Source organism: Strigops habroptila, chromosome 9 (genome assembly GCF_004027225.2).
Source record: "Strigops habroptila isolate Jane chromosome 9, bStrHab1.2.pri, whole genome shotgun sequence".
In the NCBI taxonomy this organism is placed as follows: domain Eukaryota; kingdom Metazoa; phylum Chordata; class Aves; order Psittaciformes; family Psittacidae; genus Strigops; species Strigops habroptila.
The window spans coordinates 10,387,808-10,414,095 of NC_044285.2; the positions used below are offsets into that span (position 1 = coordinate 10,387,808).

The following is a 26,288-nucleotide window of genomic DNA, read 5'->3' on the forward strand; positions in this document are numbered from 1 at the left end:
GGCTCTGGGGCTGAGGCTGCCGGGCCCGAACGCGGCTGAAATTCCCCGGGGGCTCGGACGGGGCTCGGGGGGTGCTTTCGCTCCCGTCGATTCCCTGGGAAAACAGATTCAAAGCGTGGAAAGCCGCGGGGAGAGAACCGCCTGCTCGTGTTCCACGAGTGATCCCCCGGCGCTGGCGTTGCCTGGGGTCGGAAGGGCATCCCGCGACCCGCTCTCGGACCGCTGCGGTGCCCGCGCCACGGGACACCCGCTCCCGGGGCCGCCGGTCTCCCGGTCTGGGCTGCCCCCTCCCGCCGTTGGGGTTTGTCGGCAGCGGGCGGGGCCGGCCCCGCAACTTCACCCGAAGTTTTCCCGCCGCCCCGTCCCCCCACGACAGGTCGCGCCCCCGCGGCGCGGACAGCGGGGACACGAGATGCTGACGCCTCCCGGCGAGGCTCGAACCCCCGCAGGGCCACTCTCGCCACCGCCCGCGCGGTCCCGGGCTGGGAAGCGGAGGGGCCCCGGAGGCGCGCCCGCCGCCCCGCCCCGCGCCACCGCCTCGCAGGGCGGTGGGTGCCGGGGGAGGCTGCTCGGTGCCGCCGCCGCCCGGGAGGGAGGTTATGTAAGGGGGGAGGGAGGCGGCGGGAGGAGGAGCAGGACGCCTCGCCGCCGCCGCCGCCGTGCAGCCGGGCAGCCGCAGCCAGCCGGGGCCGGTGCCGGTGCCGGTGCCGGTGCCGGTGCTAGGGCGGCCGCATGTGCGAAGTGGGGACGCGGCCGCCGCTGGCCGCTGAGCGCGGGGAGCCGCCCGGGGGTGCCGCCGCCGCCGCCGAACGGTGCCGCGACATGGGGTGAGTCCGCCGGGCCCCGGCCACGCGTGGGCGCCGACCCCGAGTGCGCGCCGCGTCCCGCCCCTCCCCGCCCCGGCCCCGCCGCAGGTCGCCCGGGAGCGCTCCGCGACCCCGGCGTTTTATAACGTAATTAATCATTTACCGCCCGCTCGGAGCGGCGGCGGAGAGGCTTCCGCCCGAGCCACCGGCGGGGGAAAACCGCCCCGGCACGTTACCGGTGGCAAAATCCCCGCTGTAATAAGCGGGGAAGAGCTGGGGGTGTCGCGGCCCGGGGAAGGCGGCTGCGGGCCGGGTCCGGTCTCTCGGCGGGAAGCCGTGGGCTGTGCGCGCCGGGCTGAGCGGCGAGTTCATAGTCAGATGTGTGATGCTCTGGTTCAGCGGGAGCTCTCGGCTGCTGGAGGCTCACAATAAACTTGTCTGAACTGTGCCAGTTGTCCGCCAATTTGCGTAAATATCCCCCCATGTCTTTTATTTTAAACGTACTAGAAGTCTCTGATCACATGTGATCGCCTCTTGGAGAATTCATCTTGATCCTCCCAAAAATCAACCCTGCGTTTTTCCTATCCTCTAACTTTAACTAGGGGACAAAAGCCCAATGCTGGCATTAGAGCAGTTTGTGAACTGAATCTCAGCGAACAGAGGTTAACGTTGTGCTTTTGGCTTGAGCTATATATAGGTTTGAGATCCTCTCGACCAGAATGTCTTGGGGGATTCCAAACCCACACATTTAATTGGCTTTATTTTTATCCTATTATGTTCTCTTACACCTTTCGTCTTCCTTGCCTCTCCTCACCCCCCTGTGGCAAGGAATCATTCTCCAGTTTCTGAGCTTCCTTATGCCACTTCCAACTATTCAAACTCCCACTCTAGATTTGTTTATTATTGTTAGTGATATAATTCGAGACCATATGGATAAATAATGAATTAAAATGCCATGCATGTGTCTGAATTTGATACCCAGGAGTACTGAATACAAGTACAGGGGCAGAAGGAGAAATAAGATCTAAATGAGTATCTCCCTGTGTATCACTTCAGGATTACAAGGGGCTCATTTGCTTCTTAATTAGGTAAAGTTCCACTGGAAAATAAACCAGAAACTTGCCCTGGGGTTGGAGAAAGAAGTGTCAAAACCTGGCTGGAGCAGCACTGCCCCACTGAGTCCAGGATGGTCAGAAGCATCCACCCAAGGGGAGCTTGCCTCTGTCGTTTACCTGGGCATCTCTAAAGTAAATATCTGTGTGTTGTCATTTGTAACCGTTTCCATGCTGGTAGATCAGTTTAGCTGAAAAGTTTAGCTGTGGCTTGGAGAGAGCTGAGTGGACAGTTGCAGTGGTCACCCACCCCCTTGTGTTATGTCAGCCGTAGCTCTGGGCTCAGAGTGCTCTGGCTCTGGCTCTGCATCCAGAGCTGTTCAAGCTGCGAAGGACTTGAAGACTTTTGAGTGCTCTGATTGTGCCCTGTGTGCTCTGTGTCTGCGCTGCTATGTACGCTGTGCTGGGTCATGCAGACTTGTAGAGGTAGGAGGCACATTCACCAATCTAGTTCAATATCATGATTTAATGTGTTTCACTTCAAGTAAGTTATTTCAGTCTCAGCCCGGTGCACATGAGATCAGTCTCCCAGCATCATTCACTCCCAGGGCTGTGGCGTGGGTTGTACACCCTCGTACGCTCTGTACAGAGTGCACACAAGGGCTTTTGTGGGTTTACATTTTGCCAGTGTCTCACGTCATTATGTTGCCATTCACCTTCCTGATACAGAGAACTTGGAAGTACATTTGTGACAGTGTTGTTGCAGCCATGGCTTAGCACGTGTGACACAGGAGAGAGCCCCGCCATGTTCCTCCCTGTCCCCTTGCTGCTGTTAAATCCTTCACCTCTGCAGGCTCCAGCTTTGCCTTCTGTGAAATGGGCACCTCTGTCCTCATCTGTCTGTGTGAAGCATGTTGTGATCAGAGCAGAGTTTAGTCTGTCTATTTGGAAGAATATGTTTTGTCCCAGATATTCCAGTGGGATTTGCTTCCTGGGCATGTTTCAGTGTCACATAAGGTGACAATAACTGTACTCTTAGCTCTTAAAATGTTTTTTCTTTTATTTTTTCCCCTTTTTTTTTCCTCTTGGGAGTGACCATTGCTAATGATTCATTTCAGTGCTGCCTATGGATTTGGCAGTGACTGATGGTGCTATGAAACCTGATACAGCTACTTGAGCTCAGCAAAGCTATTTAAATTGCTTATTAGGTGTGAGCTGAGCTATTTAAACTGTTGGTTTAGTTCACCCTACTAGGCAGCAAGGTAGTGTCAAGTGTTAGGAAAGTAATTTACATGTTTAAAAAAAAAAGGTAAAGCCTGTCATTCAGGGGCTGTGAAAACAACATTGTAAAAAACCCAAAACCCAACCAAACAAAAAGAAGTGAAGAAAGTGTCCAGGAAAAAAAAACCTGCTTCCATGCCCATTATTCCTTCTGGCTGAAAACCACTGGGTTTAAGTCAAGCCACTGTTAAGGATCTTACTGGACAAATGTTTACTTAAAAGGGAACTAATTGTTTCCTAAATCACCACTTTCTTCTACCCAGCACATCTGATAATCGCTGTTGCTACAGTAGTCTTAGAGCTTAAACTTTAGCCATTTCAAACCCAAAATGTCACGCAGTTCCAGCTGTAGAAATCTTTGCCTGAAAATACCATCAGATTGTCTCTGGGTGTTGCAAGCCGAGGGCTAACACAACCAAGAAAGTGGCTCCCTTGTCTGTGGCTCTGGCTTTAGTGAGCTATACCTGTCCATTTAAGAGCTGTGATCTGATTCAATTTGACCTCAATTTAAGCAGTCTTAAGCTAACTTTCCAGTTATAAAGATGGTTCAGGTTTAGTTATTAGATGATTTAAGGAGGTGTTGGATAGCTGCTTCATATGTGCTTACATTCTTTTACTGTTTTAATTTCTTTAGTGTCTTTTTCTTTCCTTATCTGTATGTTACAAAATATTTCTTGTTACGAGGTGTGTGACAAGTATCCATTTTGGATTAGACCTGTAAATCACTTCACTGCTGCTGAAGCTGTTCTTTATATTATCTGTTGGATTAAAACTCAACTAATTTAAATACCCTCCGGCAATAAAACTGAATTTTAATTCTGTTTTATAAATCATATCAAAATGGAAATCAGGCCTCTGTGTGTTAGAAATTATTGTAGAAAGCTGTACAACAGTGTAGAATTGTGTGCTGCACAGGTTATCGATGAACTAGCTCATAGTACACTTTTCTTTTGGCTGATACAATATGGCTTCTCTGTGCTGCTTCCACAGGGGCTAATGTGGTAAATGAGTCCCATGAAGCTGGGATCCATCCGTACTTCCCCCAGGTGGTCTTTGAGCCCACACCTTTCTCTTGGAAGGTGGGAAAAGGGGAGTTTCCAAGCTTGTATCGAGCAATGAAGTAACCTTATCTTAAGGAGACTGGCCTCATGAACAGAACTCTGCTCCTCCTGTAATACTTCAATGAAAAGGTGCAGTTGGGGCCTGTATTTCTGAGAGCAGTCATATGTAATGTTTTTATTATGCAGTGACATTTAAGAGCATCAGGAAAGCCTGCCTTGCACTCTTCCTTTCTGCTGTAATGCAAATAGTAACGTCCATTGGCCAACACAGGGCTTTATTTGGGGAGTAAAAGGCAAGCAAATGGGAGAATGAGGAAAGAAGAAGGTGAAGGAAGCAGAAGATGTGATGAAGTTAGTGTTACAGGAAGACATTAATTTTGGACAGTGTTCGAGCTGGCCTCTCGTGGTACCAGCAGTAGTTCAGATACCATGGTGATAAGCTTCGCCTAAGAAGCTCTGTAGCGGGGAATAGTGTGCTGCAGAGGAAATACACCTTGGCCATTGTCCAGCTCCCACTGAAATCCACAGGAGTCTCACACCAGCTCCCTCCAAAGTTTGTCCGAGCCATCTGTCCGTGAGCGAAGGGGGCATCCTGGGACCCAGGAGCAGCAGGCAGGTAACGGCACCTGGGTTTCACTGAAAGCCAGTGTCCCTCAAAGCAGGGCTGGAATGAGTGTATGCTCAGACACGGCTGAGTTGGTACTGTGAGCTCAGGGACTCTCTTTTGAGGTTTTAAGGACATCAGCTTTGGTTCAGTTCTTAGCCTAGTTCAGGGGGGCAGATTGCATCAGGCATCATCCAACTGGTGATGGTGTTCCAGGAAAGGGACTGAGATTTGAGAGATGGTGAGGCTGTTAATCTCATGGTTTTTGAAGCAGCTGGCTGGGGATGCTTGATTCTTCATAGTTCCATATGTAGCTATTTCCATTTTGCAGAGTGGATATAAACTGCTGCTGTTCTGACTTGGGGTATTCAGTATCTCTGTGTATAGATACAAGTGTCTGTACAAAAGCCAGTGGAAAAGTTGGGTCCAGAGAACTTTGAGTTCTGGAGCAGTATCTTGGGTTCACTGAAATGGATGGGAAAACTCCGCTGACCTCAACAGCATGTGTAAAACCTGTTATATGTAGTCCCTTTCTTATATTTAACATAATTTAAATAAAGACAGAGAGGCAGGGAACTTGCTGGGGTGGGAGAAAGGGGAAAAAGAAAAGAGCAAATAGCTAGATCATCATCAGGATTTGTGTGTGCTTAGGGGTTTGGCGTGGTTGCATTCAGGTGAGTGAACAAACCTGTAATGCTGGAGTGTTTCATCCAAGTCTGCCATCAAGTGAGAGACCTTGTCACCTCTCACACAATTATATGAGGAGTTTGTAACAGTGCAGATAGATGCATGTAACTGAATTTTCATAAAGATCTCCTGTGTGAATAAGCTTCAAGGAAAACGTGGGATTGGGAGAAATTACTAAACAAGCTAGTAAAAAACTAGCAGAAAGAAATTATGAAAGAATGACTGGTATGAAAGACACAACAGGTAAAGAAAAAAATCCTGGGGTCTGCTAGAGGTAATTTCAGCAAACTACAACAGGAAAAAGTCCACCAGTACCACAACTAGTTTGAGTGTCCTGGTGCAAATTTCATCAAAATTTGCTCACATAGACAATGCTGTATAAAGAGTGGAAACAAAGAAAACTTAATGCTAAGAGAATGATCATAGTCAAGTTGCTTTCAGCTACTAACCTAATTAATTACAACTGTTAATATGATTATCACTTGAGGAAAAAAATGATAAATAAAATATCCTCCTCAAAGTTGGGATGTCCCTTAAGCCCTTCTTTCTATTTGAAGAGAGAATGGTGAGTAGGTCTCCTGACAACAAAGGCATCATTTGAAATGTTAAGAAGAATTATTTGATGTTCAGTTCCTTTAAACTGAAAGTAGTTTTAACTGGTACAAGATCTGACAAAGTGTTCAAGCATATTCCCAGCATGCCCGAAACAGGCAGAGAGGAGCAATGAGTTTGCTGAGAACCCAAAAGCAAGGGCATCAGCCTGGTTTTGCATCTAGGTTTTCTGCAGCGCTGTGTATTCATTTTATTCATTCATTTGGCTCTATTAATGCAGTGCCTACAGTAGCCTTGCCCATGAATGTATATTTAAGGACACGTAAGCATTTTGAAACAGCTGTTGGTTTTCCTGTTGACTTTGTGATAGGGCGGGTGCAGAGTGGGAAGGTCCTCAGTCCCAAAGGTTGCTACATAGGCAAATCTCTGCTTGCTTTCACCTCTGAATGCTGTCCCTTGCGTTTGTGCACTTTGTGCACTGCAAATACAGCATTTGACTTGTTTATACTGTGTTTTTGTTGTGGCTCTTTAGGATGTACATGTGCTTAGGGGAACGTATTTCAACTCTGTTTCTCTGGTAATTCAGCTGTACACTGTAAATAGATGACAATCCTGTTATTAAATCTCAGAATGTGACAAGGGCACTGCCTTCAAATGAAGACAGGAAGCATTTAAGCTTGAGCATTACAGAAGCACTTTTAATGGCAAAAGCAATTAGGCAGGGAATAGACTATTAGTATCAGGCAGGGTTACCGCTGCGCCATAGACGCATCACCCGACACAGGTTAGAGACAGTATGAGTAGGGGTTGTGTAATATGTACTCATGCAAAATGTACAAGATGAGATTGGATGATGCAGTTGATCTTTGATTATATTTTTGGTGACACATCCTAGCTGCTCTCTGGCTGTTTGTAAGAGAAATCTGCCCGCTGCTGCTGGCTCGGATGCTCTGTGCTTAGCTCATGTGTGACACGAGTCACTGGCTGCTTACTCCTCATTGACGTAGCAACTATTAGAGGCTATTGGACCCTCTTGCATCACTTGGAAATGTTTCGTAATGGTAATTTTGCCACTGGGGTCAGGATTTAAATGAAGACAATATTTTAAATAATTGATGCTTGAGGTGTTTTAGGATTTGTTTAAAGAAAAAATGGATCTTGCCGGATGACATCACTGCGCGGGACAGCCTGCTTAGTGACTCATAGGGGAGCAGGAGGCTCTGCTGTGTAGGTGTTTTAGGATTTGTGGGCTTCATGGTGAAGGCTGGCAAGACTGGGAGCTTTAGCTGCAAAACAACTATGGCTTTATCATGAAGAACGAGCAGATTTGACACAGGGGAAAGAGGGCCTGGCAATGGAGGTGCGAGCAGAAGTGACTGCCGGTAACGGTGCAAAGCTTGTTCACTTCAGTGGCAATGCATCCTCCTTTCCTGCCTCCCACACACACTAGTCTCGTTTTATTTATTTGATGTGGCTTATCAAAATGCAAGATTGTAAGAATTTCTGAAGGGACAAACTGTTTTCTTTCCTTCTGGAAGTTCCACTGCAGCCTGCAGAATTTAGACACTCAAACCCTGCTGCAATTCAAAAAGGAATTTTCTGTAGAGGTTGCACTTTTCTGCCTGCACATCAAGGGGCCTGAGTGAGCCTCTGGAGCTGCTGGGTGTTGTTAGTATTTGCATTATAATAATAGAAGTCCTGCAACTGCATTCTTACCAGGTGAGGTTTAGTATATCAGTGCAGCAAGACAGCAAAGGCCTCTGTGGAATGCGTTTTAAAATATGTAGCCAGCTTGTAAAATATTTTTTCCTAAAACTGCTTCTATTTGTACTGAGGATCCTTCCTTGTGGACTGTGGAATGGTGTGTATGAGTACCTACTGTATACATACTTGTTTGTCTCTGCTTAACACTTTGTAGTAGATTCTCCTTGGATATGGAACACTGTATTTCTTGGGGAAAAAAAATATATACAATTTAAATCTTGTATAGCTCTGAAGGGAAATATTAATAATATTAGGTGGAGGTGTGAGCATCTTATTTTCAGTATTCATTAGTTATTGTTTCACCTCTGGAAGAAGAACAGGTAGGGTAGCCAGAACTGGGGGTATTCAGCAAGGCTTTTCCTTTTGAAAACGTAGTACTTCAAGATGCGCACTCCCTCTCTTTGTATTAATCGTGTTGCAGTGACTGACTCAAGTTCTTTGCTTTTGGTTGAGTTGCTCTGTAACAGCAACACTTTGTTTGCTGCCTTCGTTTCATTCCCTGGTCTTATCAGGCTTTTGTATTCCGGCTTCCCACTATAAATCTGTTGCACACGTCTAAAATGTCTCCCTGCAGTTGTTTGAGTGAGAACATGTGATCTGTTTTGTGATACTGAAAATTGTCAATGAAAGCCGTTGAAAAAAACAGGAGAAATTCTCTGAGATGAGATGTGCAGAATGTTCCCAGCCAGCACCCAGGGCTGCGCTGGGGCTCTGGGCTGCTGGGAGGGAACGTGGGGAGAGTCTGACACCTTCTTATTGTTTATTTTGGAGAAGATGATGTGTGAAGACGAGGCGGGAGCTCTGTGCGGGTGGCTAGTTCAGATGCTGATGCAAAGACGGCAACAGCATAGTTGTCGCCCTGTCTCTGCCTTGACATCACCCCATCTCTAACCAGGATGTACCTATCCACTGCTCCTCCAGGTAAAGCCCCCATCTCTTACACCTTCACATAGTCCAAACCCCTAGCAGCCCCTAAGCTGAAATACTTCTCCCTGACCTGCCAGGAGATTTCTGCCCAGACAGGGCAGCCCCAGCATGCTCACAGGCACAGTGTACACCCAAAGGCACAACCATTGCCCTTTGGTATACAAGGAGGAGATAAAAGCATCTTTGGACTCCATTTAGATACATGTATAATACAATGATTGTCATAATTAAAGCCCCTTCCTCCAGCTAGGATAGGGAGAAATTTCTTCTGTTATGAAGCAATAAAGGAAATTTAGTTGCCTGAAACTTTACAGCACACAGGTGAATGAGAGCTTTCTCTTTTAATGATTGTTTTATTTTGTGTTTGACAGCTGTTTGTCACTAATGTAGTCCATTACAAGAGATAGCTAACATTCCGTTGCCTGTTGTTGATACAGGTGGTCTTCATAAACTTGTATTTAAGGATGTTCTAAAAATGCTAACACATAAAAAGGAATCTAATTTGGTTTATGATCCGTTTCAAGATGAACAGAAACTGGCTTGACTGAGAACAGGGATTTGTTATTTCAGTATACCCACCCAAATTCAAGGAAATTCAATTAAAAGCTTCAGTCTCTAATCCCAGTTACACTGAAACACAATAGCTGCTGTGCAGGGGTCAGATCCCACATTCCAGAAAGGGAGCTGTTGGTTTGGGAGTTATTTGGGGTGGATGGGGAGGCTGCTCGCCTCCTGCTAGCCAGATCCAGAAGTGTGCGGGAGTCTGTGCTTCCTCGAGGAACTTTCCTTTCCCCTCTGTGCCTCTTCCACCTTCCTCTGTGCTTTGTAGCAGGGTAATGGGTGTTTGTGCATGATGTGAAAATCCACTTTGTCTTTTGAGAGATCTGAAGGACAAATAATGTCTTTAAAGTTTCCGTGCGAACCTCAAAGACATTCCCTGTACAGAAAGTTCTGAGTATCTAGTTTTTGAGACCTTCAAAATTGTGTATTATGGAAGATGCATTAGCTTTCAAGGACTTAGTTGTACGCAGCCTGATGCTCCCAGCAATCTCTCTTGCCTTGTTTTGCCTCCCCAGACTGTGGTTTTGCAGAGGGCTGTGGGGTGGGCTTCCTACTTCAGCTGGACCGAGCTCCTTGTGAAGCCTGGGGTAAACACCTCTCCTGCAGTTGTTGTTACCAGCTTTTGCCTCTACAGAGAAGATCTGTTCTGAATTTTTCAGTCTTGGAGCCGTAATCCTGCATATGTATTGTTCAGATCTTTGCACAAACTTCTCTCCATTGAGTTAGAAATTAGCATTTCAAATTCTATGGGGGAGAAGTTGCCAAAGTTTTTATATTTTAAGCTTAGAGTTTGGAACGGAATCAAAATATCTAATCCACTTTGCATTCCCTGCTTAGTCTTTCCTCCCTGCTTTATGAATTGGCATCCGTGTCCTTAGGAGGTAGAGCAATATTGTGCAACTCCATAAGGCTTCTCCCATGAAATATCAAAGTAACATTGCCCTAATTTGCAGCACACTTTCCACTAACTGTTAAATTAGCAGGAGTGGCATGAGGTTGTACTGGAAAGAATTTATACTCATCAACTGCTTTACAGAATGACCTCTGGTTTATTGGCCAGAAAAGAAAATAGACACATGACTGCTGGGAATGATTTGGGATGGTTCTGTGCTGCCTGTTATCCCTCAAAAGAACGGCTGATTTACATGAGTTAGAGTGGTCCAAACTTTGCACCTTGGATCTAAGTTACTTTTCCTCCCATTCTTTTCTTTTTCCACCTCCTTTTGGCACTCCTCCTTCCCTTGTGGTGACTTTGGAGCTGTAGCAGCTCCCTGCAGGGTGGATAGCCTGGCTGGTGTCTGGGACAGCAGCAGCTCCAAGCCTGGGTTAAAGTGTTGGCTGAGGAGGCACATGGGAAAACACAGGGCTAGTGTGGGTTATCTAGAGAGAAACGGGCTGCCACTAGAGAGAAACGGGTTGTCACTAGAGAGAAGCTCTTCTGCTGCCTTTCGGGGATAGTAGAACTTCCTAAAAGAAATCTGTGTTTAAAGAGATCTGTAATAGAGGCCTTACAAGTCAAATGAATTTAATTCTTAGGGTGCTAAAGTGTGAATGTGCAAAAGGCATAGTAAGAATTTCTCACCAGTTGGCACCTTCTCCTCAGTGGTTGAGTGAGTACTTGATCCATTCTGCATGCTAGCACCAGGCACTAATTTTAGATCACAAGGACTATGAAGAGTTCAGTTTCTAGTTCTTGACTTGCTATAATTTACTTATGGCAAATAGGGAAAACTCATGCATAAACTTTTTTTCTCCCCTCAGCTAGGGAGGTCTCTGCTTCTGCTAACAAGGAATGTCCTACCGTGAGAGTGCCCTCAAAACAAATTTCTGCAGAATGCAAGACGTGATTTTTTAATCCTATTTTAAAACAAATGTTCAGAATTTTGTTCAGAAAATTAAGCAGAAGGTCATTTAAATTGTGTGCTATGGGTTATTATTCTAGCATAAAAATCTGTCTAGAATTTACGAGCTGATTTTGCACACATTTGTTTGGTATAAATAGGCAGTAACTTAGAGCAGAAGAGGATCAGGTTTCCAGCATGTACTCTCCCATTGGTTTGAAGTGTGAATTCACTGCTGCATAAATCTCATAAAAGGTTCAAAGCCCCACAGCAAAAGTATTAGTAAAGGATGCAGCCATAAGCAGGTTGTGTTATCTGGTTTGCGTATCAGCCTGATGTATTATCCATCAGGTGCTTTGTTAGCATTTGGTAAATACGATGAGCTACCAGCTCTGTACTGAAGTGGCACTGCAGAACTTAGCAATGGCTTATCCAGACTGCAGGGAGCAGAATGAGCCTCTGGTCACCATCCAGCTGGTTTGGTTTGTTTCACAGGATTGCTGGGGCATGGTTCTGTCTTCTCCCAGTTGATTCCTCTTCTGGGAGTAGACAGCTATCTGCATACCGTGCATGTGTAGTCCTGCTCCATGGACCCTACTGTCCATGGGCCAGGGCTTGGTATGTGGCTACCTTTAATAATAGGACAATAACTTCAGTGTGTTTTCAACTTGAGAGTAGAGAAGGATTTACAAGAAAATAGCAGGAAAATAAAGTATATGTATCAGTGCTGCCAACTCACAGGGCAGCCGGCATATCAAGGAGTAAATAGTGGCAACTAAATAAGGGCAATGCAGAATAGCTAAAATGAGGCATGTTATCCCCTGGCTATCACAGCAGCACTGTGTGCCAGCTGAGGACCCAGCACACAGCCAGTTTCATCAATAACTGTGTGATACCCGCAGGCCGTTGAGCCTGCACCGAACAGGAATCCTGGGAGAGAGCCCAGCCTCAGCGTGCAGGTCCATCCGTGCCCACCGTTTTTATCCCAGTTCATGGAAAGAATATTTTAGATCATCTCATCCTTTAAACATTTTGGTAAGTGTTAATATACTTCCAGCGCAGTGGAAATAATCACCATATGGCTGTAAGATTTGCCATCTGTCCAGAGATGCTGAAATACAATTAGTCCCTGTAGTCCATTTATCAATCTATAAGTGACAATATTCACAATCCTGGCAACTTTGCCTGCTGACAGAATCAGCACTTGTATAGGCCTACCTGTCTGGCCCTATTATGATCAATATATAAATGAGAGAGAAAAAATCCAGTCATTCAGCTGTGTCCTTCACCCTTGACAGAAAGGGGAGGAAAAAAAGTCTATATTAGTGTAAATGAGACTGAGGAAATGGTATGCCTTAATTTTTGTAGCACTAATTGGATTTTTATGTCTAGTAGACCTTAATTTCATAAGGCAAAGCCAGATTTACTTGCAGTCTTTCAATCAAGAGATAAGAGCAGGACAGAGTGTATCACAGGGGAAAAAAATATTATTAAATCCTCTCCTGTTGTATTAACTTCCAAAGCACAGAAAAGCTAAATGTTCTAAACATGAGAAATGTGATCATTAGCATCAGACAGGTAAGAAATCATTTTTCCAATGTTTCTTGTTTGACTTCATAAAAGGGAGAAGATGGTTTTTCAGCAGAGCAAGTAATTTTTTGAAAAAAAGTTCAAGGCATTTTAATTTTAACATTACAAATGATCTGGCATTATCAGGGGTCTGACTTTGCTCCTGCAATTCCAGCCCCTGGCGGGTGTCCCAGCCCGGCCACTCAGGACTGTTACCTCCTTAAAACTTGGGTTAGATTTGTAATGACTGATCCACGTCCAGAAAATAACTTGTTTGGTTTTACATGTTGTGCGGACTCATCTAGCATAATAACTTTATAGTAAGAATGTGTGCTATGTTTTGTTTATTGTACAAATTTTCAGCCAGCCCACATTGATTTTTGAGACTCTGCTGACAGGAAAATGTCTTTTTTCTTTTTTTAATGTATTTTATTTATATATCTATATATGCATTATAGCTTGTAGGTATGGAACCTGCATTGCTTGGAAAATGCTGATACTTGAAATTGAATCCTCCCATAGCTCAGACCTCATATAACCCGTACCTCTCATAACCCACAAAGTTCGAGGCATTGACATGCAGAAATCAGAAGTGCCAAGGGAGCAGGACTGCAGGGATCAAAATAGTTGGCTGTTGAGGTTCAGGAATTTCTGGGATAAGTTTCTCCCAACATTACCTGTTGTGCAAGTTGCAGTATTAGCAAGTTGTAAAGGTTTGGTTTTGTGGTTTTACTGGTACGGGTTGGTGGTTTTTTTTGTGACAAGTAGAGTAGTGGGGCTTTTGTTTTGTTCATACTGTGTTTCTCATGAATAAGCTGTTGGTGAAGATTTTCAAACTTAGTAGTTTTTCCCTCTGAAGCTCAGGAGATTACCAGAAGATCTTCACTTTTGTGCTGGGGTTGCTGACAGCCTTTTATACCAACAAATAAATGTACATATCTGAGATCTGTATTGTAAATCTGATGGCAACAGATGGTGTTATATTTTTAAAGATTAAAGTGAATAAGCTTCTAAATGTTTGAAATTTCCTTTGCGTTTTTAACTTGAAGCAGAAGAAATGTGTCATTCCGTGGTCTTATTGGCTGCTAGTAAGTACATTAGTTTCAAGAACCGGGTCCCCCAGTTCCTTAGAGAGGTGCTGCCTGTGTGCCAGCAGCAACCATAGTATTCTGGTTGTTGATTGTCTATTAAAATTACCAGAAAATAAAAATCTGCTTTTTTCCAGATATTCTAATTCCAACTGCATTGCGAGGGGAATGACGCTGGCTTTAGCTGTGCTTGTTCGTGCCCAGCACCTTGCCCTTTCCCAACTGCAGCTGTGAGCAGTGAGCACGGGGGATGCGCTTGCGCTGGAACCCCTTTTTGCTGCTCTCAATACACTGTCTTTGAGTACATTTGGCAATTTTTGTCTTCTAAATGGTTTGCTGTAGAAGAAGGTTGGTAGCAACAAATCTATTTAAACATGGCAGTGCTATTGTCAGCCCGGTGCTGTTCTCAGCACGAGCAAGTTGATACATGTATGGAAAACCCAGTGTGGGCATTGGTTTGCATCTTTCTAATCTCTCACAGAGTAAATTGCTTATTCTTTAATTGCTTTTAATTTTTGCATGCTTAAGTTTCATTAAAGGCACGTATCCTTGTATTAAGCCATCTGTTGGCACCCTTTTTCTTGCAGTCTAATAAAGCACTCAGACCTGAGTGTTTTATTAGCGCAGGTGCTCTGGCATTATCTCTGGTCACAGCATGTACCAGCACAGGGCGCACACTGTGCCCTGCCTGTGCTGCCTGCACATGATGGTGGCCACTGGGACAAGCAAACCCATATCATTTGCTTCTGACGTTTTGGTCTGTAGAATTTCTTATTTGATCCTTTAGGCAGTAGATAAAGAATTATACAACTTGTTCTTTAAATTGAACTGATTGGCTTTTTTTTTTTCCCCTAGAAGTGGAAGAAAAGCCTCAAGGGAGAGCATTTGAATAGGGCATGGGAAAGCATATCGATAATTACATGCATAAGAACTCACCTCCTAGTATCTGCTTAGTTCCGTAGCTTTTGAAATAATGGAGTGTTTAATCATATTATTTTTCAATAGTGAGGTTTTGATTATGCTACTGATTAAAAATCAACTTTTCGGGTTTCTTCGTGTGAAGATAACCTCATCTGCCATGCACATTCTTATAGCATGGGAGGAGAAAAAGTCCTAAACATAAAGATACTGTCCTGCTGGTGTCAGTGGGTTTTACATGCAAAAACACATATGTGGGCTTTCACTTCAATCTTCTGTTTGTAGTTACAATGTATTTTGATCATATATCCTGTGACATTTAATCTTTTCATTTTTTAAATAAACACCACATAGCGCACACAACCTCAGAGTATCCCCAGCTTTCTGCCACACCGAACACAAAGTGCAGGATTAGTAATAGTAATGTAGCCTCCACTAAAGGATTTTCCTGCTGGTTTACAAATGCAAAATAAATTACTCTCTTCTTCCAAAATTGTGTCACGTTATTTTCTCTTCCTTGATCATTTCTCACCAGTGCTAACTGTAGATGTGTATGGTGTCTGATGCATGGTGAGGAGGCCCAGGAGCGACTGGGGCTGCTGGCACCTCACTTCTTTTTGGGTGGTGCTTGAGGAGCTTCATGCATTTTGGATCTGTACACTGGCTCCTTATTTCTCCTTGTAAAACAAAGCAACCAACTGTCATGGTGTTTTACCCGTGCATGAGAAAATTCATGGTAGCACAGAGCTGGGGTTTCATTTGGGTTTGGTTGGGCTGCTCTGACAGCAGCAGAGGCTGATGTGCATCCTCTGTGGGGTGAGCAGGATGTTTCCCACACGTGGGGTACCCCTGGGCTGGCTCATCCCTGCACACCCCACTGAAATGAGCTGTTGTGGGGTCCCTCCTGCTCAAACCTCCCTGTGCTGTGGCAGAAGGTCTCGCCAAGAGCTTACCAGAGCAGTCCCCAACATGTAAAATGCAAGGGCATTGCGTCCCAGTGCTTCATCCTTCCCAACACCAGCTGCATGGGGAAATTTTGGTGCATGCAAGCAGGTTTGTGAGCCAGAGATGGGGAGTTGTAACAAACCTGGTGTCTCCTGGTTTTGTGCCTGTTGGGGGCTGCTGGCACCAGGCAAGGTGCAGAGGGAGGCTGCTCTCCCTCTCCAACATTTGAGCTCTCTACTCCAAGATTTACACTTTCAATTTACAATGGCAATCTCTCACTGAAATATTACAATGCAAACATTGTGCCACAGAGGAGGCTGTGCTAAAAGCATTGGAGCTTTTGGAGCTGGGGTGAACCCGGAGGATGTGATTTTTAACTGATCCAGAGAAATCGGAAGGCTGTTCATGTGCTGATGCAGCACCGTTTGTCAACGAGGGTAGGAGAGGTGCTGGAGGTAGACAGAGCCCAAGTTTGAATTTAATCCTATGTAAATGAGAGGCTTTGTAAACATTACTGGGGGTGCAGATTTATGGATCCTTTTTAAATGTCTGCTGAGGAAAAATCCCTGAAATAATCGGTGTTACACAATCAGTTTTACACATGCCTCAACTTGCTGGATTTTTTCCTAATAAATAACCTTACCTGTGGAGGATTAGTTTAGAGTCCTCTCAGTTCCTGTCACTTGTGTATCCACAGTGTCTTGGAAGGTTAATGGCCATCTGGAGATAGCCCAAGAATGAAATGTGAGCTTCTCTACTGCCCAAGTTAAGCCTTTTAATTTGTATATTGACTTCATAAAGGCATAATGGTATTGTGACATCTCACAGATGTTACAATGATTTTCATACTGAGAGCTTTTGTCCTCAAGATTTATTTTTATGGACTTACTCAGAAATGAGTTCAATTAATGTCTGTGCTTTTAACAGAAAATTCCTCTTTAGCTAGCTAGGGTTTTTTTCTTAATTTTTCTGTCTAAGTAACTGGAACTATTATGTTTCCTACAAATGCAAGAAGCACTTTTGCTAATTACATTCTGTCGGTTGAAATACTAATGCCTGTGAAAGAAGGAAGCTTGATGGACTTTTCTGCATGAATTTCATATATTTCTGCAGGTGAGGTGATATAAAATCTAGTATAAAGTGGGCACCAGAGAATCGTGAATGTGGTTATTTGAATGAGTTGCATGACCTTGCCCTTGATTAGCGCTTCTGCCAGACTCAGCACTTCTTTTCAACCCCATCATGAGATCGGTCTGCTTACAAAATAGGAACTTCAGCAGCTGAAAGACTGAAAAGAAGGAGTTTGAGTAAATCATATTTTAAAAATAGCTGTTTTCTCTTTTTCTCTTTTTTGGGGGGGATGGTGTTTCTTCTGTAATACTAATCTGGGTTTTTCAGAAGTTGTTCTCTGTACTCTTCTATGTACCCACAGTTCCACCCTGGAGCACAGAACACCAAAGCTTGGCTAGCAGAGTGCCAACAAATGCAGTTTGAGGAGTGCCTGCACTATCTTATTTTTTGCAGAGAGAAAAAAGAAGAGCAAAAACCAAGTGAGGTTGTCCCTTGCTATCCCAGCCTATCACACTGGGCCAGTTCTCTCATCTCTTGTGTGCAACAAATATTAAGTCTTCCTCTTCTCTCTGTGCTCACCCTTTCTGCCCTGTATTCCTTGGGGTTGGTTCTCCTTCCAAGTAATTTTAGCTATAGAAATACCTGTGTGAGGAGAGCTGTTTGCATTGCAGGACAAATGGGAGCTGCCCAGGTCTGTGGAGCCACCAATGCTTGGCTGCAGGAGGGTGGTTTGCAGGGCTGGCATCCTGTCCCACCTTCCTCCACATCATGTACGAGCAGTTGTTAAAACCACTGATAACTTCTCTCTGGTCTGTTAATTTTTACAGTAGTCTCTTGTTGAGCGGTGAATATTCAGCTGTTGATTTAACCTTTTCAATTCATCTACTCAAAACCTTCCCTGGGTAGAAGCTCTGGTATAAAAAAGTCCTGCAATGACGGTGATAGCAAAGCTGCAGAGAGGAAATGAGGCGATTTAATTTTATTTCCAGGCTCGCTACTGGCTCTTTTATCCCAGGATGCCATCTCGCTCTCAACGGCTGTTTCCTCAGGTGTAAAATGGAGCCATTACCCACCTGCTTGCTTCATGCTGTGAGTTTTGCACCCTTACAAGTTGAAACAGGCTCTTCACTTCTGCTGGTTGTGTACACTGGCACCAGGCACCATAGCCTGCCTGTGGCAGCTGATGAGATCTGAATGACCTGGATTAACTAGCATATGCCAGTTTGGGAAGGGAGCAAGCTGCCTGCTTTCGTAATGCCTGTTTGCTGCTACATCTGTAAAATGTGCAGGTTTAGCGTTCCCCTCTCCCCAGCAATGCGTATTGCCCTTGCTGACTGAGCCCAGCCTGCCAGCCTGGTCCCTGACCCCAGACATGAGCGCGGCAGGGATGGATATTGAGATGACAGTAGATCAAGGAACTGGCCTGAGACAGTTGAATTTGCTTTGTTTGTGGCAAGTGTGACTTGTCTTGACTGGAGCGCATGTGGTGAGGCAAGGAGGGGTCCTCCAACTCATCCTCAGTCATCAGTAAGAAGCTAATTCATGTAGTTTTCCACTTCCTGGAAAGATTTGATCCAAGATGGTGCAAGCGTTCAGTATGTAACAGGCTGGAGGATAGCAGACTCTCTTTTGCTTTGAGCAAAGATTAATTTCATGTGTAAACTGCAACCAGTGTGCTAATTACCATGTGCCACACCATGAGCTGTAACTTGTCCCCACAGCAGTTACGTCCTTCATCAGAGGTCTGCCTTTACTTGGATTTTGGTGTTTTGGGAAGAGGGTTTTTTCAAAAGTTTGAGGTGTGTGTTACGTGTAGATGGAACACTACATCTCTGAGTAGTGTTATGGGTAGATGGAACAGTATTTTCACAGGTAATTTTTAGGCATCATTACTAGCCTGGACTTTCATGGAGATGAGTATTTCAAACAGGAGAAAAATCTCCATCCATGAACTTGGGGGCCATCACACAACAGTAAAATTTAGACAGGCAAGGCAGGAGCCTGGCAGGGCAGCAGCACCCTGAGGCATGGGGACCCCTGGTGCCAGCTCTGCTGCTGGCTGAAGGGGGACATTTGATGACTTTTGGGGTCTTGGAGGAGTGACTGGAGACCTTGCTGCTTTCAAGGGGCTGGATATACTTATTCGGTGTTCTTTGGGACTGAAGGCACAAGTCTGCCTTGCTGATGTGCTCTTAGCCCTTGGAGCTGTGCATGCATTTTGTGAAGTCAGAGGCACAGGTAATGCTTGGTGGCTTTGGGAGCTGGTGTCATTATCATCCTGCTTTCGCACCAGAGAGGAAGGCAGCTGTCAGGGTGCCAGTGGGAATGCCATGTGTGGGAATAGTCCTTCTCTGCTTAGCAACATGGCTTATTTTTTAATTATCATAAACAAATACAAATGGCACTCCAAAATACATTATATGTGAAGATACACATAAAGGATTAGTTCTTTTTATTGCACTGTCAGGCAGTAGTAGCGATGATCAATCCAGATAACTAATGACAGCAAATTTTTCATGTTCTGTTTAGCAAATAAAATTTTTTGTATTGTGACCAGTGATGGGAGGGTCGGTCACACGCAATGTAGGATTTTGTGTTTGTACCCACAAACACTTTTTCTTTCTTGAAAGATCGTCATTATCTAATACTTGTTACGGCAAATCACTGCAGATCTGCTGGCACTGTCAGGTAGTATAAACTTCAGCGTGTGCATGATGCTGGCTTGTAGCAGGAAGCGCCACTTTCCAAACTCAGACTGATGCGCTTTCTGCAGGCAAGTGCCTCCTCCGCCAAATGGCAGCTATATGAGGATGTGTTCTTTTAAAAAATATGCTTATTCCAATTGGTAAATTAAGCAGTTAATGCAAAGCTGTCTGGTATTAGTATGGGGAGAGTACAAATAATCCTGTCCTGTAAACTAAGAATCCTTATCCCAGAAATTTTTTTCTGTATCTGTTAAAGAAAGTTTTAGCAAAAGGTGCAAAAGTAGCTTTCCCTCTGGCAGGGTACCAGAGCTCCTGTCACAAATATGTTTGATGTTCCAGATCCTACAGCAAGTAAAGCAGCTGCTTTGTTCTATTTACAGCTCGGTCAGTGCATCCCCCAGATGTGCACTGGACACTTTGCACATCTAAAAGAACTTGGGTGCTGATCCCGCAGGCACCCACAGGAGTCACCATGTTGTATTTACTATCAGAAAAGATTGCTCCAATACGGAAGTGTTCACATCATCAGTGCCTTGTTTGGAGCCAGCTCCACGCAGCCCCACACACGGCTGGGCCTGGGGCTCTCCCGAATGCTGGCTGGCCACCAGCCATGTGCCACGACTCCATCAGCCACCAACATCCCACAGCCTGTATGATCCTGGCTGCCAGTCAGCAAAGGCTCTTGACAGCTGAAGTGATTTAAATCACTGGTTGTGCTCATGATTCAAATGATAAACAAGGAACTTTGAATTAAATAATTTGAACTTTTCCTAAGTGAGAGCTCATTCCTGCTGATTATGAAGAGTAATATAAAACACATGGCTTGCAGCTAGTCATACACTTATAAAATTTGGCATGGTTGTATATTAACCAGAAAGTGATACTCTAGCTCACACAGCTGTGGATGCAGTTGGTTATCTCTCGATATTTAATAATTTAAAAAGCTTATAAAAATGCATTTTCTGTCTTGTTCTTTGTTTAATAATGCAGATTTATTAGCTGTAATTTAGGTCTCCATTTGCTACCTTTCAAGCAGCTTTACTCTAAACAGTGGATGTTAACTGTCAAATTGATTTTTAAACGGATTTTTTTTTTTTTAAGAGTATTTAATCAATCATTAACAACTTGGGTTAAAATTAATGAGATTTTAAACATTCATAAATTCTCTTTGTCTTGTGATTTATGAGTCTGTAGCCTGGCTGGCAGCGCCTCTGCTCCCTGCCTCCCCGGGCGAACTGGCAGTCTCACGTAACGAGCAGCTTACAGGGGCTCAAACCACACAGGATGTGCTGTGGGAATTCCGAGCTAGTGTTGCTGTGGTTTTAAGCATAAAATGAAAAGATAAAATGAAAAGGAAAGAAACCCTGGAAAACAAAGTCATTATTCTATCAGTAAAGTGATTTCTTGAATGTCAAAAGTTGAAAGTGAGTAACACAGAATAATCCTTCTCAATTTGGAGTTCTGTGAGGTTGCGTTAAATGTTTTAAAGTGTCTAATTCAGTGTTTCGTTTGAAAATTGAGTGCCATGGTTATATAGTTGACTCTGGGTATGCTTCACTGGTCAAAGGAGTTTGGGATACAATGAAGGAGGATATTCCACCACCCCCCATGTAAATGCTGCACCACTGGAGTTTGTCAGTGCTGTTGGCTTTGCTGTCCTGCTGTGGTGTGAGGGAAAGCATGGTGACATCGGCTTCCAGTGCTGGTGGGTGCCACTCATGGACCCTGCTGATGGGTTTGGGCTCTTTGGTGTAACAGCTGAGCGCAGACCCGCAAGTGGATTCAGCCGCGGACCACGCACAGCTGCAGAAATGCAGCTTCTTTTCTTAATTACTATGGGACAACACTGGGAAATCCTTCCAGGAGGTTGTGTCCTGGGGCTACTTCATCTGCTCCAGGGGCTCAAAAAATCAGTCCTGGGGCTTTGCCACCTTGTAGAGCCACCTATGGCAGAAAAGTCAAAGGCATATGTGGAGAGCAACCAACTGGCCCTTCCAAATTTAGTCTCAATGGAAGGTCAACAGCTCATTTATCTTGAATGAATTAAAATGCCTAAGTTTACACATTACATTTCCTTTTTCTCAATAATTTATCAAGTAGCACACTATCACTGTGAGTGATAGGGCTGCTGTTTGCACCCAGGAAGACAAAATGCACTCTTTTTTTGGTTTAATTATCGTAAGGATTAGAAACATAGTTAGGTTTTGCCTTTACTTTTTAATAAAAGTCCCACATGAATAGATAGATGGCTGTCTCAAGCTCTGAGCTTCATTATCTATTAATTTATCCAATTGGATGCATGTATATGGCTCCTGTTGGCAACAGTAGCTGCTGCAAGACTCCTGAAAAAATAGAGATAGTTTTTCCCTTCATTCTACTCTTATCTCTGGATTTAGTTTATATACGTACATATGTAAGCATATAAACTTACATAGTTTATGTGCTTTATATGCAGAGAGGCCAGACATAGTTTCATCAGTGTTTTCTGGTGTTGTTAAGATGAGTTGGCAGAGTTAAAGTTGTTTGTAGAATATGTTTGCATGGAGGAAACTTCTGAAACTGAGAAACTTCTGAGACTGCGGTATATAGGTCGTATTACCATTAGCAGAAACTGTTAGTAAAATCTACTAAAAATACAGAACTAAGTAAAAGGCAAAATAAAGTCAAGATTTTTCTTCACTCAGGGAAAGTACGTATTTTTAGAGTAGAAGAGTAAGTGGCTTGGGGGAAAGTGCCCTTCCCTGCATTCCTTATTGCAAACAAACTCTGTGACCTTCGTGGGTGTTACACTGCTAATCCTGTATAATGGGTGATGGAAATGTTTCTTAAATGTTATGGAGACCTGGTCTTTCTTTCCTCCCAGCTGAGGACGGCATCGATTTTAGCATGTGAAATGAGAGTCAGGTTCAGTGAGTTACTGATAAGGAAGAGCAGAAGCAACTGCTGCTCTTTCACAGCTGGAACATGACAGTCCCATTGTAATTTCAGTTTATTTCATTGCAGTATTGTACAGGGTTCGGCACTGCTGTCCATCCAGAAACTTGCATGGCAGTCCCTGGAAAAATGTAAAACTTTGCATATGTCTTGCAAGGAGGGAACCCTTGCCTTGTTTTCTCCCTCCTGAGGACTTGCTGGGCTTTTCAAGTTCACTCTATCTTTCCTGAGCTAATTGTACTCTTAAATTGCTTCATCTGTTCGATATTCATAAATTTACTCCCGTCGATGTTTGTTCCAGTTCCTACATGCAGTACCTGAAGTTGTTCTGTTCTGCAGATGCACAGGTGGATATAAAAGGAGCTGAAGAAATGTTAAGAAAAACATAGTTCCAAAGCTATGGGACTGAGAATAATAGAAGATAATTATTTATATGAATAGGAGAGAATAGCATATGAGAGCAAGAGATCTCTCTGGCCTTTCACCTACTGCTTTTCATTTGCTTTGTGCAAAATTCAGCCTGGCAGCCTTTTCAGTTTCCATGTGGTAAACATTTTTGGGCGGTAACTCTATTGTAGTACAGTTGGGTTTGAATCCTGTTATAATTCTGGCAGGAGTAACTATTCATGATACAGTATTTCGTATGTGGTAAGAATATATTGAGTGGTACACTTAATGTAGGCCATTATATACTGTAGCTTCTAAGAACTGAAAGCATAAAAATGTATATAAAAGCACAGTAGAGCTTGATTTGCAGTTCACTTCTACTGCTAAATTTGGATTAAAGGTATAGTTGGAAGTGAATTTAGTTTTATAGCCTTTAAGTAAGTCAATTCTGATCTTCAACCTAGAAGATTTTATGTGTATCATGTTTTGTTCTTTTGGTCCTGCATCTTCTCTGCTCTGATGTGTGATTTGCATTGTCACACACTGAAGGTAAAACAAAACCCCTCCACTGTGTGCACAATTTTCTTGATGATAGAAAGCATCCAAGGAGGACTGATGTTTAGGAACGGAGTGTCAGTGGCAGTACATCATCCACTGAGTTGAACTGAAAGGGAATATATATCAGCACAGGGCTTTGCTTATATTTCTTTCCTCCCTTGCTCCCCAGGATGATTGACTGCTTTTGCCTCTGATGAAATTTTCATGCGTATCCACGGAACAGTGGGATACTAAGGAGAGAGATTAATGTTTCAGTAATTATACTGTGCCTGTAGGTCACTGGAGTCCTTAGGGCATCCACAGAGGAGCCCTGGCGGTAGGTAGTGGTTCACAGAAATGCACGGCAGGAGGAAATCCAGCCAAGAGGGGCTTGTTGTTGCTTTTGGCAAAATATGTGGATGGGGAAAGAAAGAATGCATGTGAGTGTTCTTTCCTGGAAATAAATATTTGGAGGAAAAGGTGAGTACTGAGTCAGCATACCATGGGGAGAAAACAGCCGATTGCCTCCTGGGCTACAGCAGTAACTTTAGGGCTCTGAGCGTCACTTAGTGATGCCAAGGAGAGGTGCCCATGGCTGGATCGTGGCTCAGCAGTGTCACTGCTCTGCCTTTTCAACTTGGGGGATTGCCAGGTTCTCCCTGTCTTGTGCTTTCAATGTGCCTGGTCCAGGTTGGGCTTCTGGGACATTTCATCTTCCGCAGACTCATGCATCCATTTCTCCTGTCCCTCCCTATTCCAGAGAACAGCCCATCTTCACCACCAGAGCCCATGTCTTCCAAATTGACCCCAGCACGAAGAAGAACTGGGTTCCCGCAAGCAAGCAGGCTGTTACTGTTTCCTACTTCTATGACAGCACGAGAAACAGCTATCGGATTATCAGTGTGGATGGAGCCAAGGTAGGAGGCTGATGGTACCCCCACGTGTTTACTGTGCAGAGAGGATTGTTACTGTCAGCCCTGGCTGAAGATAGACATAGGTGGGCTACATTAAGCTCTTAAGTTCATAAATACTGACTTTTTAAATATAACTGTCCTGGTTTCAGGACAATAATCCATAATGGGCATTTGTAGTGAATATTGGAAAAACACAGGGCACCTTAAAAATGATTTTTCCAAACTTCATTTATTTTATCTCTGACTAGTTTGACTTCACAATCTTAATGAGCCAAGAGCTTTAAGTGTCCAAATTGAGTCTGTAGCACAGTATATAAAACCACCACTGTATTAGGTAGATAAGGCTGAGGCCATTTTTGGTGAAAAAAAATGTTCTTTTTAAATGGAATGAGGAGACTGATATGTGCAGGCTGGAGCTTTTAATGTAAATGCCAACTGCGTACTCTTGCCTGGTTGAACTGTTTACAGGTTAGCACTTAATTTTCTTCAGCTTTTGCACTGGAGTTCATCAGCCTTAGGTGACACATTAGGCATGAAGATTTCCCACACACACACACTCTTTTTTTCTTACTTTGTTTTTCATTACCAGATAGTTTGCTGGAGTGTTTCCTGCAAGAATCCTGATCAGTCAGATTGAATGGGTTGCTCAGACAGCTGTTTTTATTACATACCACATTTATCCCTCTGATTAGTCCCTCTGACTAGTATGGTGACTGCTTTCCCCTAGCAGACCCCAGTCAGAGTGTAAGTTAAAACATTTCACTCATGTACAGAAATCATCGGTCATTTCTGCCAAAGCACAAACCACAGGGTAATGAGACAAGTTTACAGCCTGTTTATCTGTGTTCCTGTTTGGATGAAGATGTTAAAATATCACTGTGCTGGGAGAGAGAGATTGCAGAAATCATCCCTTACTAAAGATTTTCTATTTGTCATGCCTGTGTCATATACTTGTTTTTCCAAACATCTCCCATGCTATGTTTGGTTATATATTGGCTTATAAATCAGCCATACTGCCTGCTTAAATTGATGGTAATGTTTCATTGACAAGGGTACAGCATTAATATATCTCCATCAGCATGTTGTTTGTGCTGGTGTGTTCATTTCCAGAAGCACCAACTAATCGCCTCAGCTGCCTTGGTTTGCCATCAGCACACACAACCCCTTCAACTTGTTGGGGAAAGCTGATCCCCTCCCAAAATTTGCTTACACCCCATGGATGCTCCTGCTTGGGTGAAGCTGGTGCTGGTGGTAGTGGGATGTTGGCTTTACAAACGCGGGCGAGCATGACTTCCAAGCCAAAAGTGCTGTACTCGCAGCAGCGGGTCGCTTGATTTGTGGATGTGTATGCATGCATTAAGACCAATTAAGGAAGAGAAAGTAATTACCGTGTATGGCAGGGGGAAGCTGCAGGGGCAGCGTATGCCCTCAGCCAGAGGCTCTGCCAGAACTGCAAAGGGTGTGCTGACAACAAGATGGGCATCCAAGCTTTGCTTTGTAATCTGCCCAAAAGACATTTAGAGGGAACCACCCGCCCATTTTAGCATGTCTTAGAAGAAGGTGAGCTTTCCATGATTGAAATTCTCCCCCAGGGCTTCCCAAGCAAGAATCAGTTGCTGGCCATGTGAATAATTCCTCTTGTATTGAATCTTTGCTGATTAAGGAACAGGTTGAGAAGAGATGCTTCCTTCACTCTCACCTCTGGAGAGTCCCCTGTTACCCTGCCTGTCCATTTTAAGAGTGCTGATTTGGAAAAAGAAGGGCATTTATACCAAAATAAGTTAAAAGTTGCCTTTCTCCCTCAAACAACTATTGGTTAGTGTTTTGACCTATTTTTCCAGCCAAAAATGAAACTGGGTAGCAATGTGAGGAAGAATATAGACAGTATCAGTTGGTGGTGTCCTGCTTTCTGTGTATCTCACTTATTAGAATAAAGTTTTGCATGTGCTGGCAAATACCAGATGGATTAGCATCACAGCATCCCTGCAGGCAGAAGTTATCTCTGTTTAAAAGACAAAAAAGCTGAAGCTCAAGTACATTAAGGGAGCTGGCCCTAGAAGGAAGGTGGTGACAGAGGATGTGTA

The 26,288-nt window shown here is 44.1% G+C and overlaps 1 protein-coding gene across 1 annotated transcript in view; it reads left to right on the top strand.

The window, feature by feature from the left end:
• Positions 1-521: 521 nt before the first annotated feature.
• Positions 522-26,288, top strand: part of HOMER2 (homer scaffold protein 2) — a 62,756-nt gene continuing 36,989 nt past the window's right edge. Inside the window, exons 1-2 of the mRNA XM_030497292.1 lie at positions 522-827; positions 24,051-24,207. Of these exons, the coding sequence (XP_030353152.1) occupies positions 733-827; positions 24,051-24,207 (252 nt within the window). The 5' untranslated portion in view covers positions 522-732. The remainder of the gene's footprint in view (positions 828-24,050; positions 24,208-26,288) is intronic.